The 27,674-nt window shown below is 54.6% G+C and overlaps 1 protein-coding gene across 1 annotated transcript in view; it reads left to right on the forward strand.

Annotated features, from left to right (window-relative positions):
* NIBAN2 (niban apoptosis regulator 2) overlaps nt 1-27,674 on the forward strand; it is a 99,653-nt gene that overhangs the window by 26,550 nt on the left and 45,429 nt on the right. Inside the window, exon 2 of the mRNA XM_075015371.1 lies at nt 23,982-24,112. Within this exon, the coding sequence (XP_074871472.1) occupies nt 23,982-24,112 (131 nt within the window). The remainder of the gene's footprint in view (nt 1-23,981; nt 24,113-27,674) is intronic.

The following is a 27,674-nucleotide window of genomic DNA, read 5'->3' on the forward strand; positions in this document are numbered from 1 at the left end:
TGCCCTAGTAACCTGATGGAGGGATCAGAACAGGTCCCTGCACCTCCCCTCTGTATCACATGGTGTGGCGTGGCTGGGGCAGGCTCTCCTGGAACCTCTCTGGGATCGCGGGGTAGATACACTAGCTACACTGGGCACCGAGAGGTGGGCAAAGGTGCAGAGAGCCTCTTTCATTCCTGGGGAGCTCATCTGTACCTCGGCCTCCTGCTAGCTCGTCTGGTGTGGTAAAAGAGGCCTTGTTGCAACCATTCTCTAGTCAGGTGTGGCAGCAGCAGCCCCTTCCCCACTGTGAGGCATCTTGTGTGCTGCTCCAGGGCATGGGGGGACTTCTCCGAGGGCTTCCACTCAGCGGTGCTCCCTTGCCTTCCTGCCCACATCCCAAGGGCTCTGAGAGCCAGGTGGCCTGACTGGAGGCCATCTCTTAGCATCAGTCCCTGGGCTGCAGCCTGAGGGTTGCCTGACTTCCCCCAGGTCAGAGTTTTTAACTTGCCCTGATCTCCTGCTACCAATGACCTGATGCAAACAACATTTTTCCCCTAAGCAAATGCATTTTGACTAGTCTCTCTTCCTTCGATAGCCTCACCGCTGGGCCATGCTGGCTGATCATGTGGGCCTTTCCCTCTACCTCTGTGAGAACAGAATTCACGTAGTCCAGGAAGAAAACAAGGCCTGGGAACTGTTGATTTATACAATGGTATCTGGCTTCCCCTTCTTGCACAAGTCACTTTAAATTCCCAAACTCTATCTATTGTAAGACTGGTTTTCCTCTGCTTACTCAGGCTTTCCTCCTGGGGCAGAGTCTGTCAGCAGAATCCTGTTAAATTAAATCTTTATCTAGCTGCATTGTATCACCACTGCAGGAGACTTGAGTACAATTCTTCCTGGTTTTCATTGTTTTTTCTGGCAAAAAACAGTTTTGTTGAAATGTTTTAGGGGAAAAGATTTGGGGGGTGGGGGGATGCTGGAAACAAGCATTTCTTCTCTTCAAATTGCAGTGGGGGCATGGAATCTCTAAGAGGTGAATCCTTCCTCTTCCTGTAACTTAAACTTTTCCTACAGGGAGACCAAGCTGAAGCCTGGGGGTCTGGTGGGGAGGGGAAGGACTCCACAGCTTTGATATTTGAAAACCAAACTCCAGTTATAAGTTGAAACGGGAGCCTTTGTGTTGAGCTTTTGATGAAACGTCAACCAGCATGTGGGGGGAGGGTGGCTCAGTGGTTTGAGCATGGCACTGGGGATCCAGTGTTGTGAGTTCAATCCTGGACAGGCCTTTCAAGGATCTGGGGCAGGTTAGATTGAAAAGAGAAGTTGTTAGGGATGGTGATAGGTCCTGCTGCAAGGCCAGGGGACCAGACTCAATGACCTTGCAAGGTCCCTTCTAGTTCTATGAGAGAGACACATTTTGTTCCCGTTCTTTCTCAGGTGATGAGGAAAGGGCAGTGGGCAATGTTCTCTCTAGTTTTTCCCCTCATGGGTAGAATAAATTTAGTTCCATGCACTGAGGCATGGGCAGAGGTGCACCACCAATAGAAACTCACGCTGCTGCCTGTGGGTGCTCTGCTAATCAGCTGTGTGGCACCTGATTCTGTCCTGCACAGCCGCCCACATGCTCAGCTCACAGGGGCCACTGGTGATGGGGAGGGATTTGATCAGCTCCAGACATGAGGCAGCTGCCTCTTTGGATGACGCTTTGAGTGGACAGTAGGGGCCTGACCCTGAAGTGTTGGGTGAAAGGGGCAGATTAGTGAATGCAGGCTGGCCACTCCCTGGCCTTTCTGGATAGGAACCCAGGGCTGAAGGCACAGTGCGCTTGTACTCAGTGGGTGAGGCTCATGGGCTTTCCTCTGGTCTGGCTCCCTGCAGGAAGGGAGTGAATACGTACTGTGAACTCCACCCATCCATCACTGCTGCTCCAGGAAAGCTCCATGCAAGAAAAGTTCTCCTTCTCCTGCAGGGAGCTACCAGGAGAACTATGGTGGGGGAACAGGCAGTTTACCAGGAAGGTGCCTTCATGCTGTGCAGTGAGGGGGAGTGCAGACATCCCTGTTTCTCGGTGACCAGCTTTTACAGGTTGAACCTCTCTGGTCCGGCAACATCCATAGTCCAGCATGATTGTAGTGAGCTGGATGTCCACTTATCCTAGGCGTGTCCTAGTTTCCTGCAGTCCCATAAAGTTTGTTCACAGCCACCAGTCCTGGCTCTCAGTGTTCTGTGCTGTTACTTAGCTGTAATTTCCCACAGTGGAAGTGTTGGTAATGCTGCTAGACAATGCTGATGTCCCATGGTCCGGCAAATGCTCTCATTCAGCCCTGGTCAGGGCCCCAGGGTGCTGGACTAGAGAGGTTCAACCTGTAGTTAGTCTGTCTCCCCTCTGTTCTCTTGAATCTCTTGCCCCAGGCGTCAGGGCTGGGTAATCTGATGCTCAGTAGGCCAGGAAGTGCAAAATACTGGCTAAAGCCAATGCTCTGGACCTTACAGCTTCTGTGTAGGCAGCCAGGAAACAGTCTGTCAATGGGTTGTCCCTCCTGGGATTGCTCCACAATAGCCATATGGCTCAGGAAGGGGGAATTGGCTTTGCTTTCCCTGAAGCAATTGCCTGAGCGTGGCAGCGATGGGAATGGGTCTGGTGAACGTGGAGGTGCATACAGGTGTGATATGGTGTCTCCTCCCCTCCCTTTTCACCCCAAAGCCCTGCCCATGCAGCTCTGCTTTGCTGTTCCAGGTCCTCTCCAGAGCTGCCAGCAGCAGTCATGGTGTTCCCCACCCCATGGGCTCCCGCCCCCAGAAACACACACACGGCTTAGAAGAGCAGGAGACTAAAAGAATAAATTGGGTTTGTTTGCCTCCTTTCAGTGGCTTTGCCTCTGGCGGGAGGCGGGAGGGAACCCTTGAGGGGCCCTACAATCACTTTTTTTCAACTTTTCTCCTGCCGTAAGGGATCAAAACTATAACGTGTAAAAAATCTATTGTCCCTGGTAAACCATCTCCGTCCTCCAGTCGCTGGGGCTGCAGGGGAAACACCAGCACTCTCCGACCTGTGATTTTTTTTTATATTGCCTAGATATGGACTCTGCTTTCTTTGTTTGCTGATGCCCAGCCCAAAGAGAGGAACATGGGCTGGGGAGGAACGATACCTTATGCTGGCATTCTGTTGCAAGAATACACTGGGGCTTTGTGTCTTGAGCCAAATTGCTTCTAAGGCCTGTAATTTACCACCACAACCTGCCCTTTCATCTGCACAGAAGCCAGGCAGAATCCCCCAGAGTCTGAGGCTGGTCTTGCTTAAGAACTTGGCCAGTCTTGTGCAAAGCTTCTTCTGGAAACAGCATGACCTGGGAGGAACCCCTGCTCTGATTCCAGCCGCCGCTGGCAGCTTTGTGCCTGGCGATGCTGGATAGCTACAAACAGGGGAGAACCGAGAGACGGCCTCTCTGCGTGTGCTCTATGGGGGCCCCTCTGCGTGGGAAGCATTGAATCCCCTGCTCAGCAGGCCTGGCCGGTGTCATTTGTTGGCCATATTTCTGGAGAGCAGGGGACATTGGCTGTGCTGGAGCCGCGAATGAGTCTTACCCTCGCCCCGACGGCGCACGTGATGTAAACGTGTTGCTGTCTGATAGGCTCGGGGGTAGAGGCACTTTCTGAGCCAGGCCTGCCCAGCGCAGTTCGGTCCAGACTTTGCTGACCCTGTCCCAAGTAGGACGGGAGCAGCGTTCAATGGCCTCTTCCTCTGTCGGTTACTAGGATGAAGGAGCACCCTGCTCTCGGGGGAGACGAATGAGCCGCCTGTGGCGGAGGGAAGGCTGGGCAGCACTCCTTGCACTGGTACTGGATGCTGCATCACTCCTAGCAGAGATGTTCTCACTGGAGAGAGTATGGAGCCCACAGAGGGGCCAGGATGCAGACCGGTGAAGGGGAAAGCAGCTGGACCTCCTGCCTGGTGCTCAGCAGCTGCCACCCAGGTTAGGAGAGATTCCATGTGCCAGGATGGAGACATGAAGCAGGTGACTCTTCACCTGCAGTTGCCTGTCATTGCCCTAAGCCACGTGTATGTTCCACCCCGGTGCCTGAGGCCTGGTCTGCACTCAACACTTAGGTCAACAGAGCTACAGGACGTGGGGTGTGGGAAAATCCCCACCCCGAGGGGGACTTTGCAGCCCTAGCTGCAGTGGAGACCCAGCAAGGGAGATGGAGGAACGCTTTCCTGAGTCTAGCTGCCACCTCTGGGGAAGGTGGAGTTCCTAGGCTGAAGGAAAACCTTCCCACGGCTGTAACGTGCATCTACCCCCACAGGGCTGCAGCACCGGAGCTGGGTCACGGCAGGGCAGTGCCTGTAGTGTAGACGGGATTTGAGTCTCTCTCGAACCAGACACGCTACTGCTGTGCTTTTCCCCCTCATGTGGGGGTGACGCACCCGGGAGTGACAGCTGCAATCCCATATGCTGGAGCATTTGTGTCGTGCATCAATAATGGCTCTATCTCAGTCTTGGCCTGTCTTCCTGCATTGCCACGTTAGCTGTCAGGGGTCCCCTCTGTGTCGTAGCATCTTGCTGTGTGTGCACCTGTGTGCCTTTCTCCAGAGGTAACGTAACCTAGGCTACTGACATCAGTGGGCAGCGTGGAGACCTCCAGTGCCCCACAGAGATTCCAGAGGACATTTCTGTCCCTGGTAACGTAACAGCTGGTGAGCATGAAGCCAGGTCCCTTTGTCAGTGTGTGGGGGTGGGTGACTTCCAGAGGTGGGCAAGCCAGAGTGTGAGCCTCCCAGGTTCTAGGAAGACTTCACGAGCGCTGGAACAAGGTCTGAGGCCAGGAAGAAGGACTGAAGCACCAGGAGGGCAGAGGAAGAGCTGACTGGGCCAACTGACCAGTCTTCCCTGAAAGTTGAGTGCTCGGGCAGCTGCCCAGGAGAAATTCAGGTGCTGCCCAGCTGATTAGCAGAGCGCCCACAGCTGGCAGTGTGTGTTTCTTCTGGTGGTGTGTATCTGCACACGCCTAAGTGCACAGAACAAAATTTATTTCACCCAAGGATGGAAAAAGTTAGAGGAACCCCACACTTGACTAGAAATCAGAATTCATGGACCTCTGTTCGGTGCCAGGGCTGAGCCCAGATGCCTCTGGGCTTGGCAGTTCATAGCCCTTTTCCTCTGGGTTTGCTGCATCAGTTACAAATACTAAAAAAAACTCCTTGACCCCTGGCACATCTTCCGTGACAAATGACGTGCTGCCTCTGATGCTTCATCCCTGCCTGTCTTAGGGCAGAACTCTGGCCAGCCAATCCAACCGCCAGTGCAGTGTGATCTGATCATGTTTGAAGATGCAGCTTAAAAACGCATGATAGTGAAGCATGCAGACTGTGCTGGTGGGCGCTCGGGGAGGCAGCACAAACCCACGTCAGCTCCATTGTGCCGTGAGTCCCAGTTTCAGGAGGGTACAGGGAGCCTGGAGGCCTGGGTCAAGTGGAGCTTTCTGGGTAAGGCGGCCCCTGAAGACTGGGGAGGTGGAAGTGTTGGCAGCACAGAGCGTCTTCGCTTTCTCTCCATTCTAATGCTCTCCCTGGCTACCTAAGGGCTTCCGGGGTGGAGAGGGAGCTCAGTTTGCAAAACAGGTAGGACGGGAAATAAAGGCCCTGTTCATGCTATGGTAACAGCAGCACCACACCCAAGCTCATCCCACCTTTCAGCGCCCAGCGCGTAGGAGGCAGAGCTGTGTGAAGGGGGACAGGTCCATTGTGGAGAGGAAGCAGGTAGCACATTCGCGTCAGGGTCAGTGTATGGAGAAGTGGCAGAGGCGGCCCTTTTTCTCCAGCGCTCCCCCTGCAAGTGGGCCCGGCTTTCTCAGGCCCAGAGAGCTCAGAAAGGCTTGGGACCCCCCGGCGGGAGGCAGATTTTCTACAATGCTCCGTCAGGCTCCTAGGCACGGTGTTCTTAGCAAACTGGGCCGCTTTCCTTCCGGTGCCTTGGCGGGAGGGGAGTCCGATAGCGCAGCACAGTCGGCTGCTGGGTCTCAGGCTTGTCCCTCTCTTTAAACATGTTGAAATCTGTCACTGTTTCCATGTGTGTGTATTCACGTTTCCATAGCGATTCACAACAGTTTTACGTTCTACGGGCTTGTGTTCTTCCGCGTGCCGAGAGGGGGTTTAACATGAAAATAACTGACGTTTCCGGCAGTTGGGATTACAACAGACAAGCGGGAAGTGTGCGGGGGACAACACACTGCTAAATGCGGGGACAGAAAGTTGGGCCCAACATAACATGTTTGCTCATCCCTGTCCTAGACCAGGGGCAGCAACCTGCAGCTCCAGAGCTGCGTGCAGCTCTTTAAGGAGTCATTTGTGGCTCCGGGTGCTGCTGCCGCTGAACTAATAGAACTCAGCTGAACTGGTTTAACAGCTGGCAGGGCGGTGGGAGGGATCCGGCCGTTAAACCAATTCCATTCGGTTCCCTTAGCTCAGCGGCGGCAGGGCAGGGAGCCACGCGTGATGCAGGTGGGGGAAGTGCTAAGCACACAGGAGAGCTGGGAAAGGGGCGGTCGAGCCTGCCCCTGCTGGAGCTGTTCAGCCCCACTGAGAAGGAGACAGTGGCCACAGAGGAGCAGCAGCAGCTGCGGCGGGTTGATCCTGGGGATGGCAGGGTGGGCTTGGGGCTGAGAGGGGTTAAGAATGGGGATGGGGGGTAAAGCTTGGGGCTGGGGTGCGGATTGGGGGGCTGAGGCAGGTAAAGACTAGAGATGGGTGGCAGGTTTGTGGGCCAAGTGGGGTAGAGCCTGGGAATGGGGGGATGTGGAGGGCTGATGGAAGCATTGCCCCTTCCTGCTTAAGAGCCCATCCCCAAGCACAGCATTTTCCCTGTCTTCATTTGCTCTCCAGTCCAGGGCTGAAAGTAACCAGCTTTCTGATGAGTACAAATCGGCGTGTGTGGCTGTTCTTAATCTAGGGGTGACACAACGTGCGGTTTGACGTTATTTTTCAAGGACCATCTCGTATTCGCCCGCTCCCCTCCTGTGACAAACCGGGGGCTTGTTAACCAGCAGGTGGTGCCTCGAGCGGGGCTGGTGGCTGGTTGTGTGGCTACGGCACATGGAACCCTGCCTTGCGGAGGAGTTCACAGGAATACATGAAGGTCGACATAGTCCCCCATAAGGTGGTGGTGGCATGAGGCTGGAGAAGTGGGCTCTGGCCCCAGAGACAAGGCAGTTGGACTGTAGAGCTCTCAGAGGTGGGAGGTTGGACGTAGGACCGGCACCCTGGGAGAGCCTGGGCCTCTGTTCCGATTTCCAGAGGCTTGAAGTGCACAGGAGTTCTGGGCGTGGTTCCCCTCTCAGCAGCCCGGTGGGTATCACTATGGCTGGGGGCGGTTTCTGTTGTGTAAGGAGTACTGGCGCCCTGGCTGTCTCCTCGAGCCCTTGGTGTACCCAGCATGGTTTGCAGTCTTTGTTTGTGATTCATTGTCATCTGCAGTTCAAAAACATCAGCTTCTGAGCATGACCCCGGAGAGCAGTGGGAAGGGCACAGTACTGTTGGCCTGGAATGTGCATGCCGATCATTTCTAAATAGCTCTTGGGAGCGGTTTACCTTGGCCTTTGAGTGAGTTTGAGGCAGCGTTACCGAATCCCACAGCAGGACAGGGAGGGCAGCCCCGTGCTTAGACGCTGGCCTGAGGTTTGAGAGATGAGGGCTCGATTCTGTCTGCTGTCCTAGAACTTGAGCAAGGCACTGAGCTGTGCTGCGCCTCAGTTTCCCCACGCAGTGTGAGTTGCCAACTGATGTAGTGGGCACTAGGCACATCAGTGCATTAAAGAACAGGGGGCTCAGGTACTCCGGGGATGGGGGTCAGGTAAGTACCACAGGGCGAAGTGGAAGAGATTCCTGCCCAAGGCAGTGACGTGTGTGGCAGAGGCAGAGTAAAGCACCCTGGGACTGAGCTCACTGACTCTGGCAGACGCTGCGGGGTGGGCAGGCACTTGCTCCCGTGGCTGGAAATTTCCCTCCCTCTTGTTTCTAACCTCTGCCCCAGTGTTTCTAAAACCAGCATGGCCTGTGCAGGGCTCTGGAGCACGTCTGACTCCGTGCCTCTGTCACGCCTGGCTGGCACTGGCCTCGGGGAGTCGGGACTTTTACTCAGCCTGGGGAAGAGAAGCTGCGGGCGAGCGGGGGTGGGTTTGCAGAGCAGATTTTGAGCGGGACGCCCAAGGAGCAGTGCCCGTTGGAAGTACGCAGTCAGAGCCAGCTGGTGCTCTTTGGCACAGCAGTCACGCGCGTTGGTTGCAGGCTGCTGAAGACCTTGGTTCAAAACTGCCTTGTTCTCTAAAGGGCCCCCTGCAAAAGCAGCCGGCTGGTGCCAGCTTCGGAGTGGAGGCTCAGGGCTGGAATCGGAAGGGTGGGGTGGGACCGAGCTCCTTAGAAGCGTGTCTGACTGCTCACTCCTTAGTACACTGCCTCTGTTTGGCAGGAAACTCCCATGTCTGTGGCTAACCGGCTCTTTGCTCCACTTGAGTTCAGGGCAGCTCTCAGCAGGAAAACACCCTGGCCCAGGACTCCTCGCTGTCCCTGCCTCAGCCACAAACTGGGTTTGGATTCAGGGAGAAATGAGGCACAAAAGCATGTGAAAACCTGGGTGGGCCCGTCGTTGCCCCACCCTATGAAATGACACCCACGGGTGCAGCGTGGCTGCTGGCTGGCTTCGCCCTGCCCTTGCGCCATCCGGGTGTCTGATGCTCAAACTGGGGAGGGGGGGTGTTACTTGTGTGGACGGGAGCTGAGCCAGGGCTGCTACACACATTCCACCCTGCATGGGAAGGGGTGGAGGGTATGGGGGTTAGGAAAACCTGTGCTATCCTACACGACCGCTCCCACTACAGTGACCGCATGCAAGATATTGCCGTTGTCAGACTCTGCTGGGCTGCCGTCGGCTTGCGGCATGGTACGAAGTGGCGTGTGAGTTCTGTCCCGGCACTACCCACCTGTATCTTCAGCGGGGCCAAACGGGGCTGGGGGTCGGGCTTTGCAGTCTAAGAAGGGACAGGGCTGGTTCTGGGGTGTTGGGAGATGGTGGTGTCTGTAAGTGAAGACTTCAGGCTAGACATTTACTTATGAACAGCCCCTCCAGCTGTGTGCCCCACCACACAAACACTGACACAGGAACCCGTCTCTGCAACAAACCCCATTGCCAGCTCGGTCCACATGTCTACCTCAGTGACACCGTCAGGGGACCTAACCACATGAGCCACATCGTCAGGGGCTTGTTCAACCACACTTCTTCTAATGTGTTATGTGCCAGCAATGCCCCTCTGCTGTGCACATTGGGCAAGCCATCCTGTTTCCAAGTGCAAGAATAAATGCGGGGACAGATCAGATATCAAGAACAGTGCCATTAAAAACCAGTAGGAGGGCAGGTTAACCTCCCTGGATGCTGAGGCTGTGTCTACACTAGCCCCTTCCTTTTGGAAGGGGTATGGTAACAAACCCCATTGGCAGATGCTAATGAGGCACTGCCATGAATATGCAGTGCCTCATTAGCATAATGGCAACTGCACGTGGTTCAAAAGTGCCATTTTTGAATCATGCGCCACCCGTGTAGATGGGGGCCTTTTGAAAGGACCTCCTGGACTTTGAAAGCCCCTTCTTCCTGTTAGGTTTTGGGAAGAAGGGCCTTTCCAAGTCTGCAGGGGCCTTCCAAAAGGCCCCAGGCTACACAGATGGGGTGTGATTCCAAAGCAGCACTTTAGAATCGCGTGTGGCTGCCATTATGCTAATGAGGCACTGCATATTCATGAAGGCACCTCATTAGCATCCGCCAGTATGGCTCGTTACCATGCCCCTTCTGAAAGGAAGGGGCTAGTGTAGACATAGCCTCAGTGACTGGCTTCATTGAAAGCAAAAAAACTTCAACAACAGCCTGCAGCATGAAACTGAAGAAATGGAATTCATTTGCAAACTTGCCTCCATCAGACTGGGTCTCAGTAGAGACGGAGAGCTGCTAGTTGGGTACAGAAAGTAACGTTCCCCAGTTGGCATTCTCACCTTCATATCAAGTGGAGGGAGCAGGCCACACCCATGCGGGATCGTCCTCCTTCGCGTTGGTCGTCCGTGTAGTAACTTAACACGCCCATCTTTGAATGTGCTTGTATATCTCGGCCAAACTGAGCTTTCCACTTCAGGCTTCTGATGAAACAGGCTCCAACCCGCTAAAGCTTATGCCCAAATCAATGTGTTAGTCTTTGAGGTGTCCTGGGACTCCTCATTGTTTTTATCAGATTCCACGAGACTTGCACTGATAAAATTACCGATACTAACAACCTCAGGGGGGTGGCTGTGTTAATCTGTAGCATCCCAAAAAAACAAGCAGTCTCTTAGCACCTTGAAAACTAACAATTTTATTATTTTTTATATTAACAACAGCATTTTTGTTTAAAGCCCTCGGGCAGGGGGCAGGAAGCCCTTTTAACCTTAGCACTAGTAGGAAAGCAAAGGGCATTTGCTGCTTATCTTTCATGGCTGTGAAGGACACAAATAAGCACACTAGATAGTGATCTCTGACGGATTTCGAAAGGAATAACTTGTGTTTCCGTGGTAGCTAGGCCACTTCAGACCCAGGAGGTGGGCACATTCAGCCTTGATCTGTTTGAGGAAACTCCTTTTAACGTCTTCTAATATCAGTGCCAGGCTTATTTCCATTCACCGAAGACCCATTGAGTGGTCTGTCATTAATTAGTAAAGAATGAGTAACAGCACAGAGCGCTGAAGCGCGAGATCAGCTCTCTTTCCCATGAACTTGAAGGAAATAAAACTGCAAAATACTCTCCTAAATTTTAGTCGTTCTGTCATCAACATTTCTCAACTTTTTGTTGTAAAACCAACCAAAGGATTTATTTTTAGTGCCCTGTGCTGAGACGGAACATCTAGCTGCAGACGCTTGGGGGGGGGTGTCCTTCTTTGTTGTTGGTCGTTTTCCTTCCTTCAGCAGAGGCCGAAAGAGATGAAGTGTGTGCGTCTTTGGGCCTTCTCGGTCCTACTCGCTCTTTCCTCGCCCCAACTCCTGACCCACCTTGCAAAAACCTGCATTCGGTACTGTGTAATCCGTCGCCCAGCCCAGCCCAGCCCAGCCCAGCCCGCTCCAAAACCACTCCCCCTCCACCCCTTCCTTGCCTGAGCTGTTTCCAGCTTTCTCTCCCCAGTGTAAATGCAGAACCTGTTCCATGGGCGTCGATGCCATGGGTGCTGCAGCCCTGGGGCACCCGCTGGGAAAAATCAGTGGGTGTGGATTACTCACTGGTAGCTACTCTCTCCCTTCCCCCTGTGCCTCCTGCCCGCTGGGGTGTCCCATGATCTGCTCCTTCCGCACCCTCTCAGCGCCTCTGCAGTGCTGCAAACAGCTGATTGGTGGCATTCAGGAAGCTGGGGGAGGGAGGGACGCATGGACAGGGCATGCTCAGTGGAGGAGGCAGGGCAGGGGCGAGGCCTTGGGCGGAAAGGGTGGAATGGATGCAGGATGGGGGAATGGGGGAGTGTCAAGCGCCCCAGCCAGAGGGGAAGTTGGCACCTGTGATCTGTACCATAACCTAGTGGCATATGGGAGACAAAGGGCCTAGTTCTGAGGGGAAGCTGGGTCCAGAATGAGCATCTCTACTCCCCAGCATGTTCCATCTTGGAGAGGGGCTCGGGCTCGAGTGTGTGCAGCTGAATAGCCTCATGTTGCTTCTGGCTCCAGTCGGGATCCTGCCAAAAGAGCATCAGAGCTCAGCAACCTCTCTGCAGCACTGGGCAAGAAATCCAGCTGGTGTCACATGTGTGAGCCATCAGAGCCCTCAGTCCAGGCTTGTCCCTGCCCAAGCCTGGTCCAGCCCCAGGACAACTTCCCTGTCCCATTCAGGAGTGAGGAACCAGAGCACGTCCCCAAGCTGGAAAACAGCTCATGCGGCATGAGTAAGATCTTAGCATCCTCCTATCCTGGCCACAGGAGTGCTTGTCAAACACACGTGGAGAGAAGATGTCAGTCTGAGGAGACAGACCACTGGTCAGTTTCCTGCCTCCCAGGCAGCCCGGAACCAGGGGCCAGCTCCCCGCCACTCAGACTTGTGTTAACCCAAGACACCTGCAACTTGAGTTTCCCAATTCAGCTACAGCCACTGACAGGAGTGGGGAAACTGACCAGCGCAGTTGTGCTTGTCACTTTCTCCTCTCCTGTGTGCAGAGGGCAGCCAGAGCCAGGCTTGCAGCCTCCCTTCCCTGACAGGAGCAGGGAAACTGACTTCCTGGCTCCCTGAGTTACGCAAAATTTGACTTACATGGGGCTGCGCAAGAACGCAACCTGTGTGTAAGTTGGGAGTCTGCTGTGTTTGACTTGTACATGGCACTTTGATACACACAGGTGTGCAATAAAGCCTGACACGAGCCTCTGAGGAACCACCATGAAGCCCCACACTTGCTGTCCTGTTTCCATGACAAAAGAAGGGACTGTGGTGAAATATCAACAGGGGCAGGGCTGGATTAAGGGGCTGCAGCCCAGGGTCCTGGAGTCCCTGTGAGCTGGGGAGGTGACTCTGTGCTCCTGTTCCTCCCCCCATGCCCTCAAGCTGCAAGGAGCACCGTGCTGGAAGCTCCGTCCCTTGCCTTTAGGCTCTGCCTCCTGCAGCTCCCATTGGCTGTTAATTCCGAAGTGAGCAAGAGCCGGCCATGGGAGGCCACCTGTCCCCCCACACACACACATTCACCCCACTCCTGAATGGGAGCTGCCCCGTGTAAGCTCGCACACCCCAACGCTCTGCCCTGAGCCTCCTTTCACACACCAAATCCCTTGACCACAGCCTGCAGTCCCCTGCACCCCAAACATCTCATTACCAGCTGCAACCCCCCCACGCCTCAGAGTCCTCATCCTCTCCTGGACGGCACCCACCCGTCTGCCTCTGCCTGCAGCCCTCTCACACACGCTGAGCCCCGAATTTTGCCCTTCCCCCAGAGTCTAGGGGGCCTCCAAAATCTGGTAGACCCAAGCCCCCAGAAGAATTAACGGGGCCCTGAGCAGGGGAAGGAACCTGTCTCTTACATCTGGATAGGAGCTGCACTGGGCAGTCATTATCACGGCTCTCTTGATTATGCCCTTCCATCCTTTAGGCTCATGGTACGTCTTGCGGTGCTCCTCACCTGTGTAAACAAGTGGTTTGCAATGGAGATAAGATTGTCCTTCTCTCCCACTCATTATCTTACTTGCTCAAGGCAGCTGTTCCTATGTAAATGACCCTGGAAGAGCTATATCCCAAGCTGAAGGGGAAGAGCCTTTGGCCATATATTTAAGCAACATGTTCTACCATGTGCATGTGTGGTCTGGTTTGACACTCTCCGAGCCGTGCTGGTTTCCTTGATGAGGATGCTGCATTCTTTTCCTCCTGCTATCTGCAGATCTCTGGGATAGATCAAATAGTGTCTGGAACTGTTGGAAGCCACCATGCGTCTTTCTCTCTCCAGGGCAAAGTTGAGGCAGAGGAATTCAAAACAGAGGTTCCACCTACCAGACGAGACTGCTACAAATCACGTCGGAAACCCTTCCTTTTGGAGGAAGTCTGTGCTGTCTGCTGACACTCCTGAATCAGTTTCTATAGCAGGGCCGGAGAGATCAGTGGGCAGCCTCTGAATATGGAGCTAAGTGAACTGTGTAGTTCTGAACGCCAGAAATCATCCATGGCTGGATGCTGATTTCCAGACTCACTGTGATTAGCTGGAAAAGACCCTTCACTCTACATGAATTAAGTGCAGTTCTGGGCTGTTTCCTGCCATATCTAGAGTAGAATTTAAATGACGTGAGCAATGAGACTTACCTTCTGATTCTTCAAAATTCCAGCGCCACAAAATCATTCACTGCCCCTAGGCTACGTAACTGTGATCCTTTTGCAAAATGGACCCTGGAGTGTGTTTGGTGGAGGTTTCACTAACCACATTAAGATTCTTTCTAAAAGAGGCAAGGAATTAGCCTTTTCAATACCTTATCCTGCCAACTTCTAAGTCTGTTAAAACAGTACAGCAGAACCCTGAGACATGCATAGTCGAGATGTGCGTGTCTTGGGTTAACACAACTCTGAGTGGCGGGGAGCTGGCGCCTGCCTTCCACACATGGCAGGCAGCCGGGAGCCAGGGGCCAGCTCCCCACCACTCAGAGTTGTATTAACCTAAGATACATGCGACATGAGTTTCCCAATTCAGCTGCAACCATTGACAGGAGGGGTTTCTCTGCTCCTTTCAGGGGCAGTGAGAGTCAAGTTGCCACCACAGACAGGAGCGGGGAAACTGACCAGCACAGTTTTGCTGGTCAGTTTCCCCTGTCCTGTGTGCAGAGAGCAGCCCAGAGCCAGGCTCTCAGCCTCCCTTCCCTGACAGGAGCAGGGAAACTGACTTCCTGGCTCCCTGAGTTACGCAAAATTTGATTTACGTGGGGCTGCGCAAGAACGCAACCTCCGTGTAAGTTGGGAATCTGCTGTGTTTGACTTGCACATGGCACTTTGATACACACAGGTGTGCAATAAAATGCAAGCTATCTTGTGCCTCTCCAACCACAAATTGGTTATCCAGGCGTTCAGTATCAAGCGGTTACTGTCCTGTTGTGTAGAGACTAGTCAGACAGTGAGTTGTTTTGATGGGAGGGTGTGTCTTCCTCATGGAACTTGATATTCCATGCAGTGTCATGCGAGCGGCATTTGGAAATATGTTGTGCCATTTTCAATTCGGTTCTGATCTCACTTCTCATCCCAGCCCTTCTCTGAACCCAAAGGTCGTGCTCCAAATCCAATAGCCAGCATTGCTCCCTCCTGGTTTTTATCCTCCATAACTTTATTTCATCTCCATATGTATTGAGCAGGCTAAGCAAAGAGAGCCCTTCTGCCGTGCAATCGATTGGAATCTTGTGTGCGTATAAAGAACGACAGCTGGCAACATATGGGATGTGCGAAACTCTCAGAGACTGTCCTGGGGAGGGAAGCAGCCTGTTTCCTGAAGCTGTGCTGGACCCATTGAAAAGCCTGTAAACCACATGTTCTTCTGGAGTTGGTAGATTAGACAGTGGGGGGGGGGGAGCTGCCTGCACCCCACCAGTTGGCTTATTCAGTGCTAGCTTGTGGCCTGTGAGGAAGGCTCTGACTGGGACTCTGAAGCCAGCAGTTGGAGAATGTTGCTGCATAGAGCTGGCTGGAAAATACAAACTGGGTTTTACAGGAAACTGAAAAATGTTAATTTCCAATTTTTTTTTTTTTTTTACAAATATGCAAATTTTAGTTGGAAACATTCTTTCATCCCCAGAAAGGGACTGCGGAAAATCTTTGTCATGTTCTAGTGCTGGGAGCCGCTGTTTTAACCGGCTCTGTACGTTCCAGGAGGAGGACTGGGAGAATGTCATTTTTTTTTTTTTTTTTAAAATCCATATCCCTGGGGTTGCAAGACTTCTAAGGCACCACCTCCTGCTTCCTGATGTTCTGGCTCAGTGCCTCTTGGCTGCAGCATTCCTTATAGCAAAGAAAAACCTACTACTACCACCGCCTTGGGCTTCACTGCGCTAGGAGGAAAGGGAGGGGCACGGGGCTCTGACTGCCCCACATGGAGCAAATCCAGAGAGGAGCTTTTCCAAGTGGAGCAGATCAGAGAGAAGCCGATATGCTGAGCTCTTCCACGTACCCCGATTCTGTGCAAACAATACCTTGAAGGAGCCCAAGCTTTGTACTTGGAAATCAGCCAGAAGGGGAATGGAAATGGAAGTTCTCTGGCTTTTCTTCTGCTTGGGTGCAGGGGTCACAGTGAAAGGCTTAGGGCAGCAACGACAAGGGAACTAGACACGCGTTCTCATGTAAAGGCAGCTCTTGGTCACTCCAGTCGGGTGGATGACAGCCTGCCCCGGCCCCTGATCAGGCACGCAGCTGGGAGCTGTGCCAAGCTCTGCTTGCGGGAGCTGCGACAGATTGGAAGTGCAGCAGTGGAGTTGGGGATTTGGGGCTGGGAAGGGTGTAACTAGCCTAGTACCTGCCTGTGCTAAACTGACCCCTCTGCCCCAGCTCCCAGCACTGTGGCTGCCTTTTGAGTATCAAAACTCCCTAGTCTGGAACTCGATAGCTGGGCTTTAATGGCGACATGGCAAACCTAGAACGGGGCATGTGGTTCTGTCTCCAGGGCGCAGGAAGCGACTGCCCCAGAGCCCTGGTTGACACTCCGTGCCGGTAGGACCCCTGATTTCTATTGTCATAAATGGACCCTCCTGCCTTACATTGCCCTCCTTCATCTGCTCTAGGCTATATCTCTTCAGCTTTCCATTGACTCTGGTACGTGACTGCCCCATCCTCCAGCCACACCTCAACTGTGGAGCGCTGCGTGAGAGATGTTACTTACACTGGCGGGTGTCCTTCCTCCAGTGGACATCGAGGTCACGAGTCTGCGTATCTGATTGAAATACTTCTCAAGCCAAGGGGCCAGCGAAACGATGGCGTGTGGGTAACGTTGGGTTAGAAAACCCGGCGCCTCCCTCACAGAGGGACCAGTGAAAGGGGGATCTGTGTCTGTAAACACTTGACAACACTTTGTGCAGTTAGTTGAACCCGTTTGTGTGGGTTCCTCACACGGGCGCGGAGAAGGATCTGTCTTGAAAGGGGGCGTTTTTTTCAACCGCAGCAGCTGGCTGAGAGGCAAGGGAAGGGTCAGCCCGACACGAAAGTCACTTCTCCTGAGCAAATGCCATGTGCACAAGAGGGCAGTGTGAAAAGTGCAGGAGACGAGGGGGTCGTGGGAAGTCTTAAGCACAGAGCAGAGGCTGCCGTGGTCCAGAGGGAAAGCTGAGAAGCGGCGCCACAACTCCTCTCTGGTCCGGCTGTCCGGGCTAGCTGGAGAGCCGCTGCTGTTCCCCGCTGCACATTTCCTCTCCTGGCCCCTGGCCCTGCCAGCAAGCCCTTCTGGGACGAACAGGGTACCAGGCGCACTGGCTTTACGTGGCAGGGAGTCAGATCGCATACATTGAAGGGACTCCGGTGGGCAGTGCTGTGGAGAAGCAGCCACATGGGGCTTTGCTTTCCTCACGGGCGGGGAGCTGCTACCCAAAATCTCCCCACATCCAGCGGGCTGCGCTTCTCTGACCTAAGCTCTCTGGGGCCACTTGCTCACAGCCCCACCCCTCTGCCCACCACGTGGCGGCTGTTCTGAAGGTGGAGGCGCTGATCCTCCCTAGAGGGCCCTGCCTGTGTGATGCGTGTCAGTCACTCAGCTGCTCGGACCTGCCTGTCCTTGCTCAGCGCCAGCCAAGCAGCTGCCTGCTCAGGTGTGGCTCAGGCATTCTGGTGGCGGAGCTGGGGAAGCCAAGGGGCCTTGGCCTGGAATTGCTCATGCTTGGCATGGGTGGGAGAGATCAGACCCTGGTACCATGAGAGGTTTGATGGCATGTTCCCTCTTTTGCAGCATCTGCCCTGTTGCAGCTCAGAGAGCCTCCAGGCAGGTGGCAGGTTTTGGAATTGTCTTGGAGGGCAGCACAGAGAGGTTGCCTCAGCTTTCTGAGCTGTTCTTGTCCTGACTGCTAGCTGCAGGGCGCGGAGAAGGAACAGACCTTCTCTGCTCTCACTTGGCCTCTTGGCCACTGTCTCCATCTGCTCTGGCAAACTCAGCTGGTTGGGGGGAGCCTGCATTGCCACGAGAGCTGGGTGGCGCTTGGACCCCATCTCAGGAGCTGTTGACAGCACCTGCAAGCCCAGCTCTCTGCCAAGGGAGCTGGCAAACCCTGGCTTCCTCCATGCATCTGTCTTCACGTCGGGGCATGTTGGAAGTCGATGGGCTGCGGGGTGTTCCGTCCTGTGGGACTGATTGTGACATCGCCCCTCCAGTGAGGAAAGACCTCGCAGGGGAGCTGGGGACAAGTCGCTGCAGACTCTGATTATACCCTCGCAAGCCCGTTCTTGCCCCCATAGGCCTGAAGGTTCTTGCGTTCCCCTGTTGCTGTACCAGCTGTGGAATAAAGGCATGTTAGTACTGTCAGCCCAGTGCTCACCTGGGATCTCCTGCCCCTGCGATCTCAGGCAGGTTTGGGGGGTTGGGTATTTCACACTAATAAGTGTGTTGCCCACGGTCAGCTGTCATATAGGGTGTGGTATAGTGCATGGAGGGTGCTGAGTGTTGACCTAATTCTGCTCCCATTGAAGTTCACGGCAACAGGGAAGCAGTGAGGTTCCAGTGTGTTAGATGTGGAGGGGAAACTGAGGCGCAGAAGGGGGCCCGTGGCTTGCCTGTGATTGCACAGAGGCAGCGTCAGAGCCAGGACTAGAACCGGGTTGCTGGAGGTCTCAGGTGGTGTTTGTTACAGTGGCCGACGCATCCTTTATGTCTCAACATTCAAGCTAGATTCCAAGGGGAACCTTCCTTCCTTTGCAGGTTAGGTCCATAAATGGCTATTAGCCGGGGTAAAGTATGGTGCCCTAGCCTTCAGTACAGGGGCAGGAGATGGATGGCAGGAGATTAATCACTTGGGCTGCGTCTACACGTGCACGCTACTTCGAAGTAGCAGCAGTAACTTCGAAATAGCGCCCGTCACGTCTACACGTGTTGGGCGCTATTTCGAAGTTGAAATCGACGTTAGGCGGCGAGACGTCGAAGTCGCTAACCCCATGAGCGGATGGGAATAGCGCCCTACTTCGACGTTCAACATCGAAGTAGGGACGTGTAGACGTTCCGCGTCCCGCAACATCGAAATAGCGGGGTCCTCCATGGCGGCCATCAGCTGGGGGGTTGAGAGATACTCTCTCTCCAGCCCTTGCGGGGCTCTGTGGTCACCGTGGGCAGCAGCCCTTAGCCCAGGGCTTCTGGCTGCTGCTGCTGCAGCTGGGGGTCCGTGCTGCATATACAGGGTCTGCAACTAGTTGTTGGCTCTGTGTATCTTGCACTGTTTAATGAAAGTGTGTCTGGGAGGGGCCCTTTAAGGGAGCGACTTGCTGTTGAGTCCGCCCCGTGACCCTGTCTGCAGCTGTGCCTGGCTCCCTTATTTCGATGTGTGCTACTTTGCCGTGTAGACGTTCCCTCGCTGTGCCTATTTCGATGTTGGGCTGAGCAACGTCGAAGTTGAACATCGACGTTGCCAGCCCTGGAGGACGTGTAGACGTTATTCATCGAAATAGACTATTTCGATGTCGCAACATCGAAATAAGCTATTTCGAAGTTGGGTGCACGTGTAGACGTAGCCTTGATCATTGTCTTCTGTTCTCCTTCTCTGGGGCACCTGGGATTGGCCACTGTCGGCAGATGGGATGCTGGGCTGGATGGACCTTTGGTCTGACCCAGTATGGCCATTCTTATGTTCTTATGTTCTGCTCTGGTGCATGTGTGTAGAGACCCCGATTCCCATGCTGTGCAGACATGATCACTGGAACAAGCCACTATGCCACCCTGGAGGGTCCGTGTAGCCCCATCCCTGGCATGGGATCAAGGCAGGTTTGTTCTCCCGCACAGCTGACTGCTCTCAGTAACACCCGCCGCCCCCGGAGATCGGCTTCTCCCATGGGAGGGGGACGTGCGCAGTGGCTCTGTGCCAGGTGCTCCCCAGAGATTCAGCTTTGCTCCTCCAGCCTGACCCTTCTGCCAGCCAGCCTGGTGGGCAGGTGAAGCAGAGTAAGCTCAGCAGACTGTGTTCTGCACGCCCTGCTAGTGTGTGTGTGCAGCATCCCCTGACCCCAGGGGTTACAGCCAGGGGACTCCGCCCTCCACATTAGAAATAGCCTGGTGCCGCCCTGCCCATCTCTCCTTGCTGTTGGTTGCACAGTGAGGTGGGGGTCTGGGGCAGAAGGCCAGCTCCGGGTCAGTGATGCGACGGAAGGCTGTGGTGGGGTGGGACCTTCAGACTGCAACACAGGTTGGTGGTCGGTGGAGAGACTGATGAGGATTTTTAGGACCTTCCTGGGGTGGTGCTGGGATGCAGTGGCCTGTCCAATCCATTCTGGTTCAAGTGCCGCCCTGTGGCAGGTATGCATGGTAATGTACAGACCTACAAGGAGCTAAACTGCCTTGCAGCCCGTTCCTGCGCCCACTGGTGCCTCTGGGTACGCCCAAGCCATAGGCATGCCTAGCCATGTCATCTCTGCTCTGGTACTGCCCCACGCCTTGTGGGACGCTGCTTGGGAGCTGCTTGGGGCAGGGACTCTCTGTCTGGGCTGTGTGAACACTTTGGGGAGATTGATCATGGCAAACGTCCCGTTGGTTTCAATGACAGCAGGACTGGGACCTAAAGGGAGTTCTGCAGCCAAATCCCACTGAGCTCCCTTTGGTCCCTCTGAGATGCTGGGCTGGCAAGCAGGGAGTGGCCCACATGGCAGCGCTGGGCTGGGGGCCTGGAGAGTTTCTGGAAGAGCCGAAGTTGTTTTACTTGTGAAAGTTGCACTTTGCACCTTGCCTGCTCGTGACCTTCCTCCCCGCTCCCTGGGATGCTGGGAGGTGATTGTGAATGGGAGAAGGTGGTGGAGGAGCAGGGCGTCTGGTGGCTGAATGACTGAGCCTGGAGCAGGGGGATGATTATCCTGTGGGGGAGTGGGAAGAGGATTAGGAAGTTCAGAGCCTGTCTCAGCAGTTGTTTCTCTCTTTTAGGCCTCAGTTAAATACAGGGTCTGGACTGAGTGCTGCCCTGGAGGGGTGGTGGTGAAGGTAGCCTTTATCCCTGCTAATTACCAGGGCTGTTTACACACACCCAAGCTCCAGCCTTCAGCCTCATTGCCAAAGCCCTGATGAGTCTGTCTGCATCTCCATCTCGCTGTGGGATGCCCTTATTGAGGCCGAAAGGGGTGGGGCCCAGCAGACTCTTATAGGGTAGACCCCCGAATTATGCAGGGGCTGTGTTCTCGCACCCCTGCCAGTCAAATTTCCCATGCAATTCAGGGGAGCCAGGGATCAAGCAGCAGCCTGGCTCCCAGCTCCCCTTCCCTTGCAGAGCTGGGAAACTGACCAAGGCTGGTGTTCTCATCAGTTTCCCTGCTCCTGTCAAGAGTGACAGTTGCGTTAACCCGAGATACAGGTAACTCGGTGTGATGGAGTGGGGGATACCTGTGTGTATGTGAGTGGCTCACAGAGGGTGTGAGGCTCCTGCTGAGGGTAACCTTGATGACCAGGTAACACCTTTGTACTGCAGACAAAGGAGGAGGTGGAGCCTGAGGGGTTTGAATTGGAACTGGGAGTTGGGAAGCAGTTAGTCTGGGCTGAGGGGGAGAGAGACAAAGGAGGGGGCAAGGCCCCAGCTCTGGGGGCCCCTCGGGGCCTCCTCTCCTCAACATGGATTGGACTGGCTGTCTCTGCCGGCTGTACTGACTCCTCTGTATGATGCTGTGTCCTGTCAGCTAATAAACCTGCTGTTCTCCTGCTAAGTGAGAGACTCTCCTGCCTGCAGACAGGGTGCAGAGCTTGGGGGACCCCAGAACCCCATCACACTCGGTTACCCCTATCTCGGGGGTTTACTGTAGTGATGTGTGTTAGATGGCAAGGGGGGCAGCTGCCCCAGGGGTGGAGGAACTGGCAGCTCCAAGCACTCCCTATGCAAGGAGAGGAAGCAGGTGGGAGTCTTGGGTCCGAGGCTGCAACACAAACAACCCTTGATTCAAGAACGGGTTTTCTCACAGAAGCGGCTTTGGTGTAGTTGAGAACTGGTCCAAATGTGTCTGATTTGCAGGTCTTGTCCTGCGGTGAGTGTCCGCACTTGTCTAACCCACTGCGCAGGGTGTTCTGTATCGGCGGCACCCATGCTGTGCAGCAGCCCCAGCTTCCAAAGCTGACTGCAGAGGAGGCTGGCTCCAGGCTGGCTGCATCTTGGCTCTTGGGGCTAGCATGGACTACTTGGTATTCACCAAAGCCTTAAAGGGAGCTCTCTGCATAGTCCCATGGAGATGGGAGGGGACTGCCCTGGTCAAATACCCATGGGAACGACTGTACCTAGTACCTGACAGCTGCTGCCATGCTGCATGTTACCATGATTTTGAAATGCCCCAGCTGCAGCCCAGCTGGAATTTGGATGGTGGGGCCCTAGCAGCAAAGTGATTGAGGAGGTAAATGGCCTGTGCTACAGGGAGAACTCCTGGCTGGGTCAGTGGTAGAGACTGACTGGTGACTGAGCACGAGACAGCTGCCCTTTGGGGAGGGGACAGCTTGTGTGTTGGCCTGGGAGCAGGCGAGGGGGATGCCTGGGGATCCCCCGCATTAGAAAAGTTTTGCTGGCAGAGCAGTACAGGCAGAAACTCTCTGGTCCGGCAACATCCTTGGTGCTCTGGTCAGTGGGATCAGAGCCCTGCTAGTAGCAGGGAGCCCTGCCTGCAGCCTTGCAGCAGGGAACCTGGCTGGAGGTGGGAAGCCCCCCGGCCTGTAGCCCTGTGGCAGTGGGGAACCTGACTGGGTGCAGGGAGCCCAGTTGACCAGCCTTGAGCAGAGCACCTCCCACCGGCATCAGCCCCATGCTGGGGAGCCCTGGGAGTCGAACATCCCTGGCAGTCTGGGACCAGCCCAGCCTGCAGGTGTCTCCCCAGGGAAGCCAGGAGGGCTGACCTCCCCTAGTCTGGCAGATTCCCTCATCTGGGACCACTCAGGTTTGGAGGGTGCCAGACCGGGGAGGTACAACCTGTCCTGGTGTAGACACACTTGTACCAAAGCACCAGGGTTTCTCCTGGCACAGCCATTCCCTGAGACACAAGTTATGCTGGCGAAAGTGCTCCTATGCCCGTATGTCCGCTGTGCTAGAGTTATACCAGCAGAAAAGGCCCAGCCCTAACCAACCCAGCTATGCCAGGAACAGGCCATCTGCTCCCCCGGGGTCTGTCATAGTAAAACTCCCCTGTGATTTCCACAATCTCTTCCCCAAGTCCATCAGCCATTGCTCGCGTGTGAGACAGAACCATCCCTGAGTTCCCACGTGAGGCTACGCAATCAACTCCTGCTTTCTGGAGTCTCTGGAGGACTCTGCCCCGCATGGTCTCTAACTCTGCATGTCAGCCTGTGCTTCCAAAGGCAGGAGCATCGGTCCCAGCAGTTGAGCGGCTGGCACTGGCCAGCCTGGCAAAGGTCATAGGTATTGCTGGCACTGAGAAGGGGAAAGTATTCCAAGTGGCACTAACTGCCCACATACCCTTAGTCACTCTCCCTTCCGAGGTGCCTGATTCGGATTTGTTTACGGAGCAGAGGCTTATAGGAATGTGACTCACCCAGCCCAGGGCTGCCTGACTCTCAGTACCGTATGCCATGTGCCTGCACCTGGGGCAGGTTGCACGTGGTGAAAGCTGCCCTCCTTTCACCAGTGCAATGCTGGGTTTGGGTCCAGGCTGGGAACATGCAGGTGAAAAGGGTTCTGGATCTCTGCTATGCCCTGAAAGGGGCCTGGAACCTGCCCTACTTGCAGGGAAGACCTCATGGGCAGTGCATGAATGATGGGCTACTGGCAGATGCATCGGTGACTTGCACTACAGGAGTTGCCCCTGGACACAGGGGTCCTTCCATAATCAGGCTGGCCGACGGGACGTGTGCTGTGGAAATGCCGGCAGACCCAGAAAAAAGCAGTTGTTCATGGAGATGACATGGTCTTAGCCCAGGTGTAAATGGGTTCTTCAGCATGGGTCTGCTAGGACTATAGAGATTAAAACAAGTGTTGAGCTTAGTGGGAGGGTTTTTAGACTAGGAGGAGAAACAAGCACAAGTCCTGCTAATGCAATGGAGTGTGTATGGATGAGTCAGGACAGTGTATGGATGCTGCTCATCAGGGAGGGTGATCCCACTGCCCCATAGCCTGTGACCCAATGGCCATTGATTTGCTAGCCTTCATGGCCACCCAGCTGATAGGAGTGCTTTTAGCTGGCTTACACCTCCATGTAAAAATCTCTCCCCGGGTTTCCGGTTGCAGCATAAGCTGGCTCGAGGTGTCCCCCCAGCAGATGGTGATGGGTTTTGCAGCATGCATGTCTGTGGGGCTTTGGTGTGGCTGTAAGGTCAGCTGGGTTAAACCACTCTCTATGTTGACTTTCAGAGAAAACCAGGAAGGTGCTGGGGGAGTTCTGCCAGTTTTACGAGGAGCAGTACGGCGTTGCGCTCTTCAACAGCGTGCGGTATGAAATCGAGGGCAATGGAGGGCCGCAGTCCCAGCTGCTCCGTCGCAAGGTAAGGACTCAGCAGATTTCCTCTGCACATCGCCTGTCCTGGGATCGCTGGCTCAGCTCAGTGCCAGATGCCTGGCTTGGGTGGCCACTCCCCAGCATTCAGTACCCCCTGCAGTATCTGTACACGCACAATGCAGCAACGAGAATGGGCCACCGACCGATTCACATTTGGTGTCGAAGGCCATTTGGCTGTAGGAGCCTGTGCAAGCCCTCGAGTAGCTGAAAGGGGGCCTCACGGTGAGGGGGGGCAGATGCCCCGGGCCCGTCTGCTGTCACTGACAGACTTGCTGAAAGCAGCTGGCAGTGTTTGCAGTGGGGTGAGCAAGTCTTCCTGGGGGAGAGCTATAAACCCAGTGAGAGATCAGGGAGAACTGAAGTGGAAAATTTCACCTCTGCAGCAGGGAAATGCCAAGTTCTTCCAGTGTGGCAGAGGCAGCCGGGAAGCTTACCCCTGGCTGCCCTGGAACGCTCTGCAGTGCCAGGCCTTGGAGACGAACGCTCTTGTGCTTACGGGATGTGCGTCAATGGGGAGGCCCGACAAGTGGAGGTGGTCAAAGCTCCAAGGGAGCAGAACGTTCTCGCATTAGCTCTCTGTGACTCCTCCAGGCCAGGAGCTGGTACACACTCTACACCCAGCAGTCTGGCTCTTAGCCAGGTTCCAGCATTGCCTCTTCCTTCCCCAGTGAGTCAGATGACTTAATTGTGGCTTTGTGCACAGTGATTCATTTCCCCTCACCACAGAGGGAGTGAATCGGCTCCTTGGAGACGGGCAGGAGGTGCCGTGCTTTACAGCCACTCCTAGCCTTTCGCTGGAGTCCTGGTACCTCTGCATCCTGATAACCATTGTGTCTCCAAACTGCCAAGGTATAGCAACAGAGGCACAGTCCCTGAGATGTCACAGGCACAAGGGGAATGAGCTCTGCGCAGATCAGTGAACTTCCATCTGCATGGATGATGACAGGTTTGTGGCCAGGAGCATTCTCCTTGCAACAGTGGCCTATGGACAAGCGCTTTGGAGATTGGAGATGTGCCTGGGTAGGGAGGATGTGTCTTTCCAGCTGCTGCTGACAAGTTTGGGAAGTGATGGTAAATATCGTGCTTCAGGGCATAAGCTGACATCCCTGACTCGAGGGGATTAGGAGACGTCCCATGGCGAAGGCTAGATTCTCTCACAATGAGACCCCAAAGCAGGCCAGAAACCCTCTTCTGAAGCATGTGCTACTGGTCAGTGTCAGGCGGGTGTTAACCGGATGGGCATTGGGACCGGCTTGAATACACACATTCCGATGTTCAGAGCATGGCTTTCCATCTGCTCCCATCTCCCGCGTGTAAAATCACCTGGGTTCCAGGTGCTAATGTAGCCAAGTAAAACACTCAAGATTGAAGCAGGAAGTTTGCACACTGGCCCCTGCCAGTACCTACCAGCTTCTTATTCTTCACTCTGCAGGTCACATTGAGTTATTCCAGCAGCTAAAGAGTTAGCCTGGTCGTGTTCTGTAGCACACTTAATTAGCATAGCTAACCTGTGGCATGCGAAAGGCTAGGAGGCCCGAGGCAGAGGCTCAAAGGAGTGCATTATTGCAGCTGGTACTGGTCTAGCTGGCTCAAATCTGGGCCTTCCTCAGAGGCATTTCCGATCAACATGCAACAACAGACGTGTGGATTTATATTGTGGTAGTGTTGTGCAAGGTGCTGTACAAATACAACTAAAAACAGCCCAGCTCCAAAGAACTGCCCGTCCAAGCAGAGGCCTGGCCCTGCAGAATCTGGGCACATGGAGCGGACACTTTAATCATAAGCAGTGGGAGCTCAATCTCTTATGGTAGGTTAGCAACAGGAATGTCTCAGACTTCCGGAGTGTGGATACCCACGTGTTGTTTGTTACTGATGGGGCTAGTGGCTAGGGTTACACCTTCCTGCTCGGGTTGCAGCCCAAGCCTGAATATTGGAGGTCTGTAAGGTTCAAGCTAAGTTTGCATTGTTTCCCCTCTGGCTGATATTTTCCTAGGGGGTCGGTAGGGGGGCAGCATTGGGGTTTCAATTCTTCCCCAGTTCAGTGGAGGCACTCACCCTGTCTGCAGCTCGACCTGTTCCCATTGCCAGGAAGAGAGAATGTGAACTTCAACCATAAACAAAGAGCTAGAGACAGGAAATACCAGGCTGTGCAGGGTCGAAAGCCTTTGGTTAGGAGAGGGAAGGGAAATCGCTCCTTCTGGGCCTATAATTAGGCTGGGAAGGATTAGTTTGGATTTCAGCTGATGCTTAGAAATGAGTATCCGTCTGACTCTCTTTACTAGCAGGAAACAAAACAAACCCTGGATATATAATAGTTGGCAGTGGAGTTTCAGAAGCCGAATTGCCCTGGAAAATGCTATTATAGGCTTTAGTTTGTGCTCACTTGGCAGATTTAATTAGCAGTGAGCAAGGGCATCGCTTGTCTGTCTTTAATGTCCCCTCAGTAAATTTCATTAACCTGTCATCCATTTAGATGGTAGTGCTCCCAAGACTGACTGTAACAAACAGGGGAGGGTGAACGGGCTGGGGGCGAGGGGAGGGGAATTTATTCATGGGATAAGATCACTCTAGGAAGAGTGACTGTGTTGCAGCTTCTGCAGGCTGTGATTTCTGCCGGCTGCAGAAGAGAGGATCCTGAGAGCACTTGGCCAGCAGCCACCAAGTTCTCCAGTGAAGTGAGATAAGGGTGTGATGGGCTGGACTCTGGGGCCAGCATGTCTCCTGTACATGTGCCATGCCACTGAAGTTGGCATATGAGAGAAGAGGCTTGTGGGTCACAGGATCTGGGCCCTTTCCTTTGGCACTGCCGTAGATGTGCTGGGAGACCGTGGGCAAATCTCTCTCCCACCTTGTGCTACTTTTCCCCTGTGGTAAAGTGGGGGAACAGCCTCAGGGGGTGTTAAGGTCTCTTTACATTGGAGGCTCAGACTCAGTTTACCTTAGGGCCAGGGCCAGTTCTCAAATACTCATAGTGGGCCAGTGGCTCTGGGCGTGGGGAGGTGTCTCCATGTGTTCTCTTCTCCCTCCACCCCAAGCATCTCCCAGCCCTGCCTGTTGCCTCTGGGTGATTAGCCTCCCGCCCGCCGGGGTCCCCAGCCCCACCACCGGCAGTGCACAGGGGGCTTCTGGCTGTGAGCTCTGCACCACCGCTGGCATGTCCTGGTGGCCCGGGGGAGGCGTGTGCACAGCTGTCCCGTCCATAGGATGGTTCAGTGCAGCCGCCCTGGGCCCCGTTCTCTGGGGAGACCCCATGGCGGCCACCCCAGTCGTCCTTGGGACAGGATGGGCCCCCACACTCGCATTAGCCTGCAGAGCACTGGGCGGGCTGCGGCCAGCTGTGGGAGTCAGGACCCCCTATACTCAGCGTGGCAGTGGGAGCCACTCTGCTCCATCACTGTCTCCTAGTCTTGGGGCAGGGAGGCTTGAGAGAAGGGGTGTGATGAGGGGAGCAGGAGAGCAGAGCAGGGGCCAGACGTGGGAGGAGATGACAGACACCCCCAGGAGTGCAGGGACTCTCATGCTGTTGTGGCACTGCTCGGGCTGCAGAT

Source organism: Carettochelys insculpta, chromosome 21 (assembly GCF_033958435.1).
Source record: "Carettochelys insculpta isolate YL-2023 chromosome 21, ASM3395843v1, whole genome shotgun sequence".
NCBI classification, from domain to species: Eukaryota; Metazoa; Chordata; order Testudines; family Carettochelyidae; genus Carettochelys; species Carettochelys insculpta.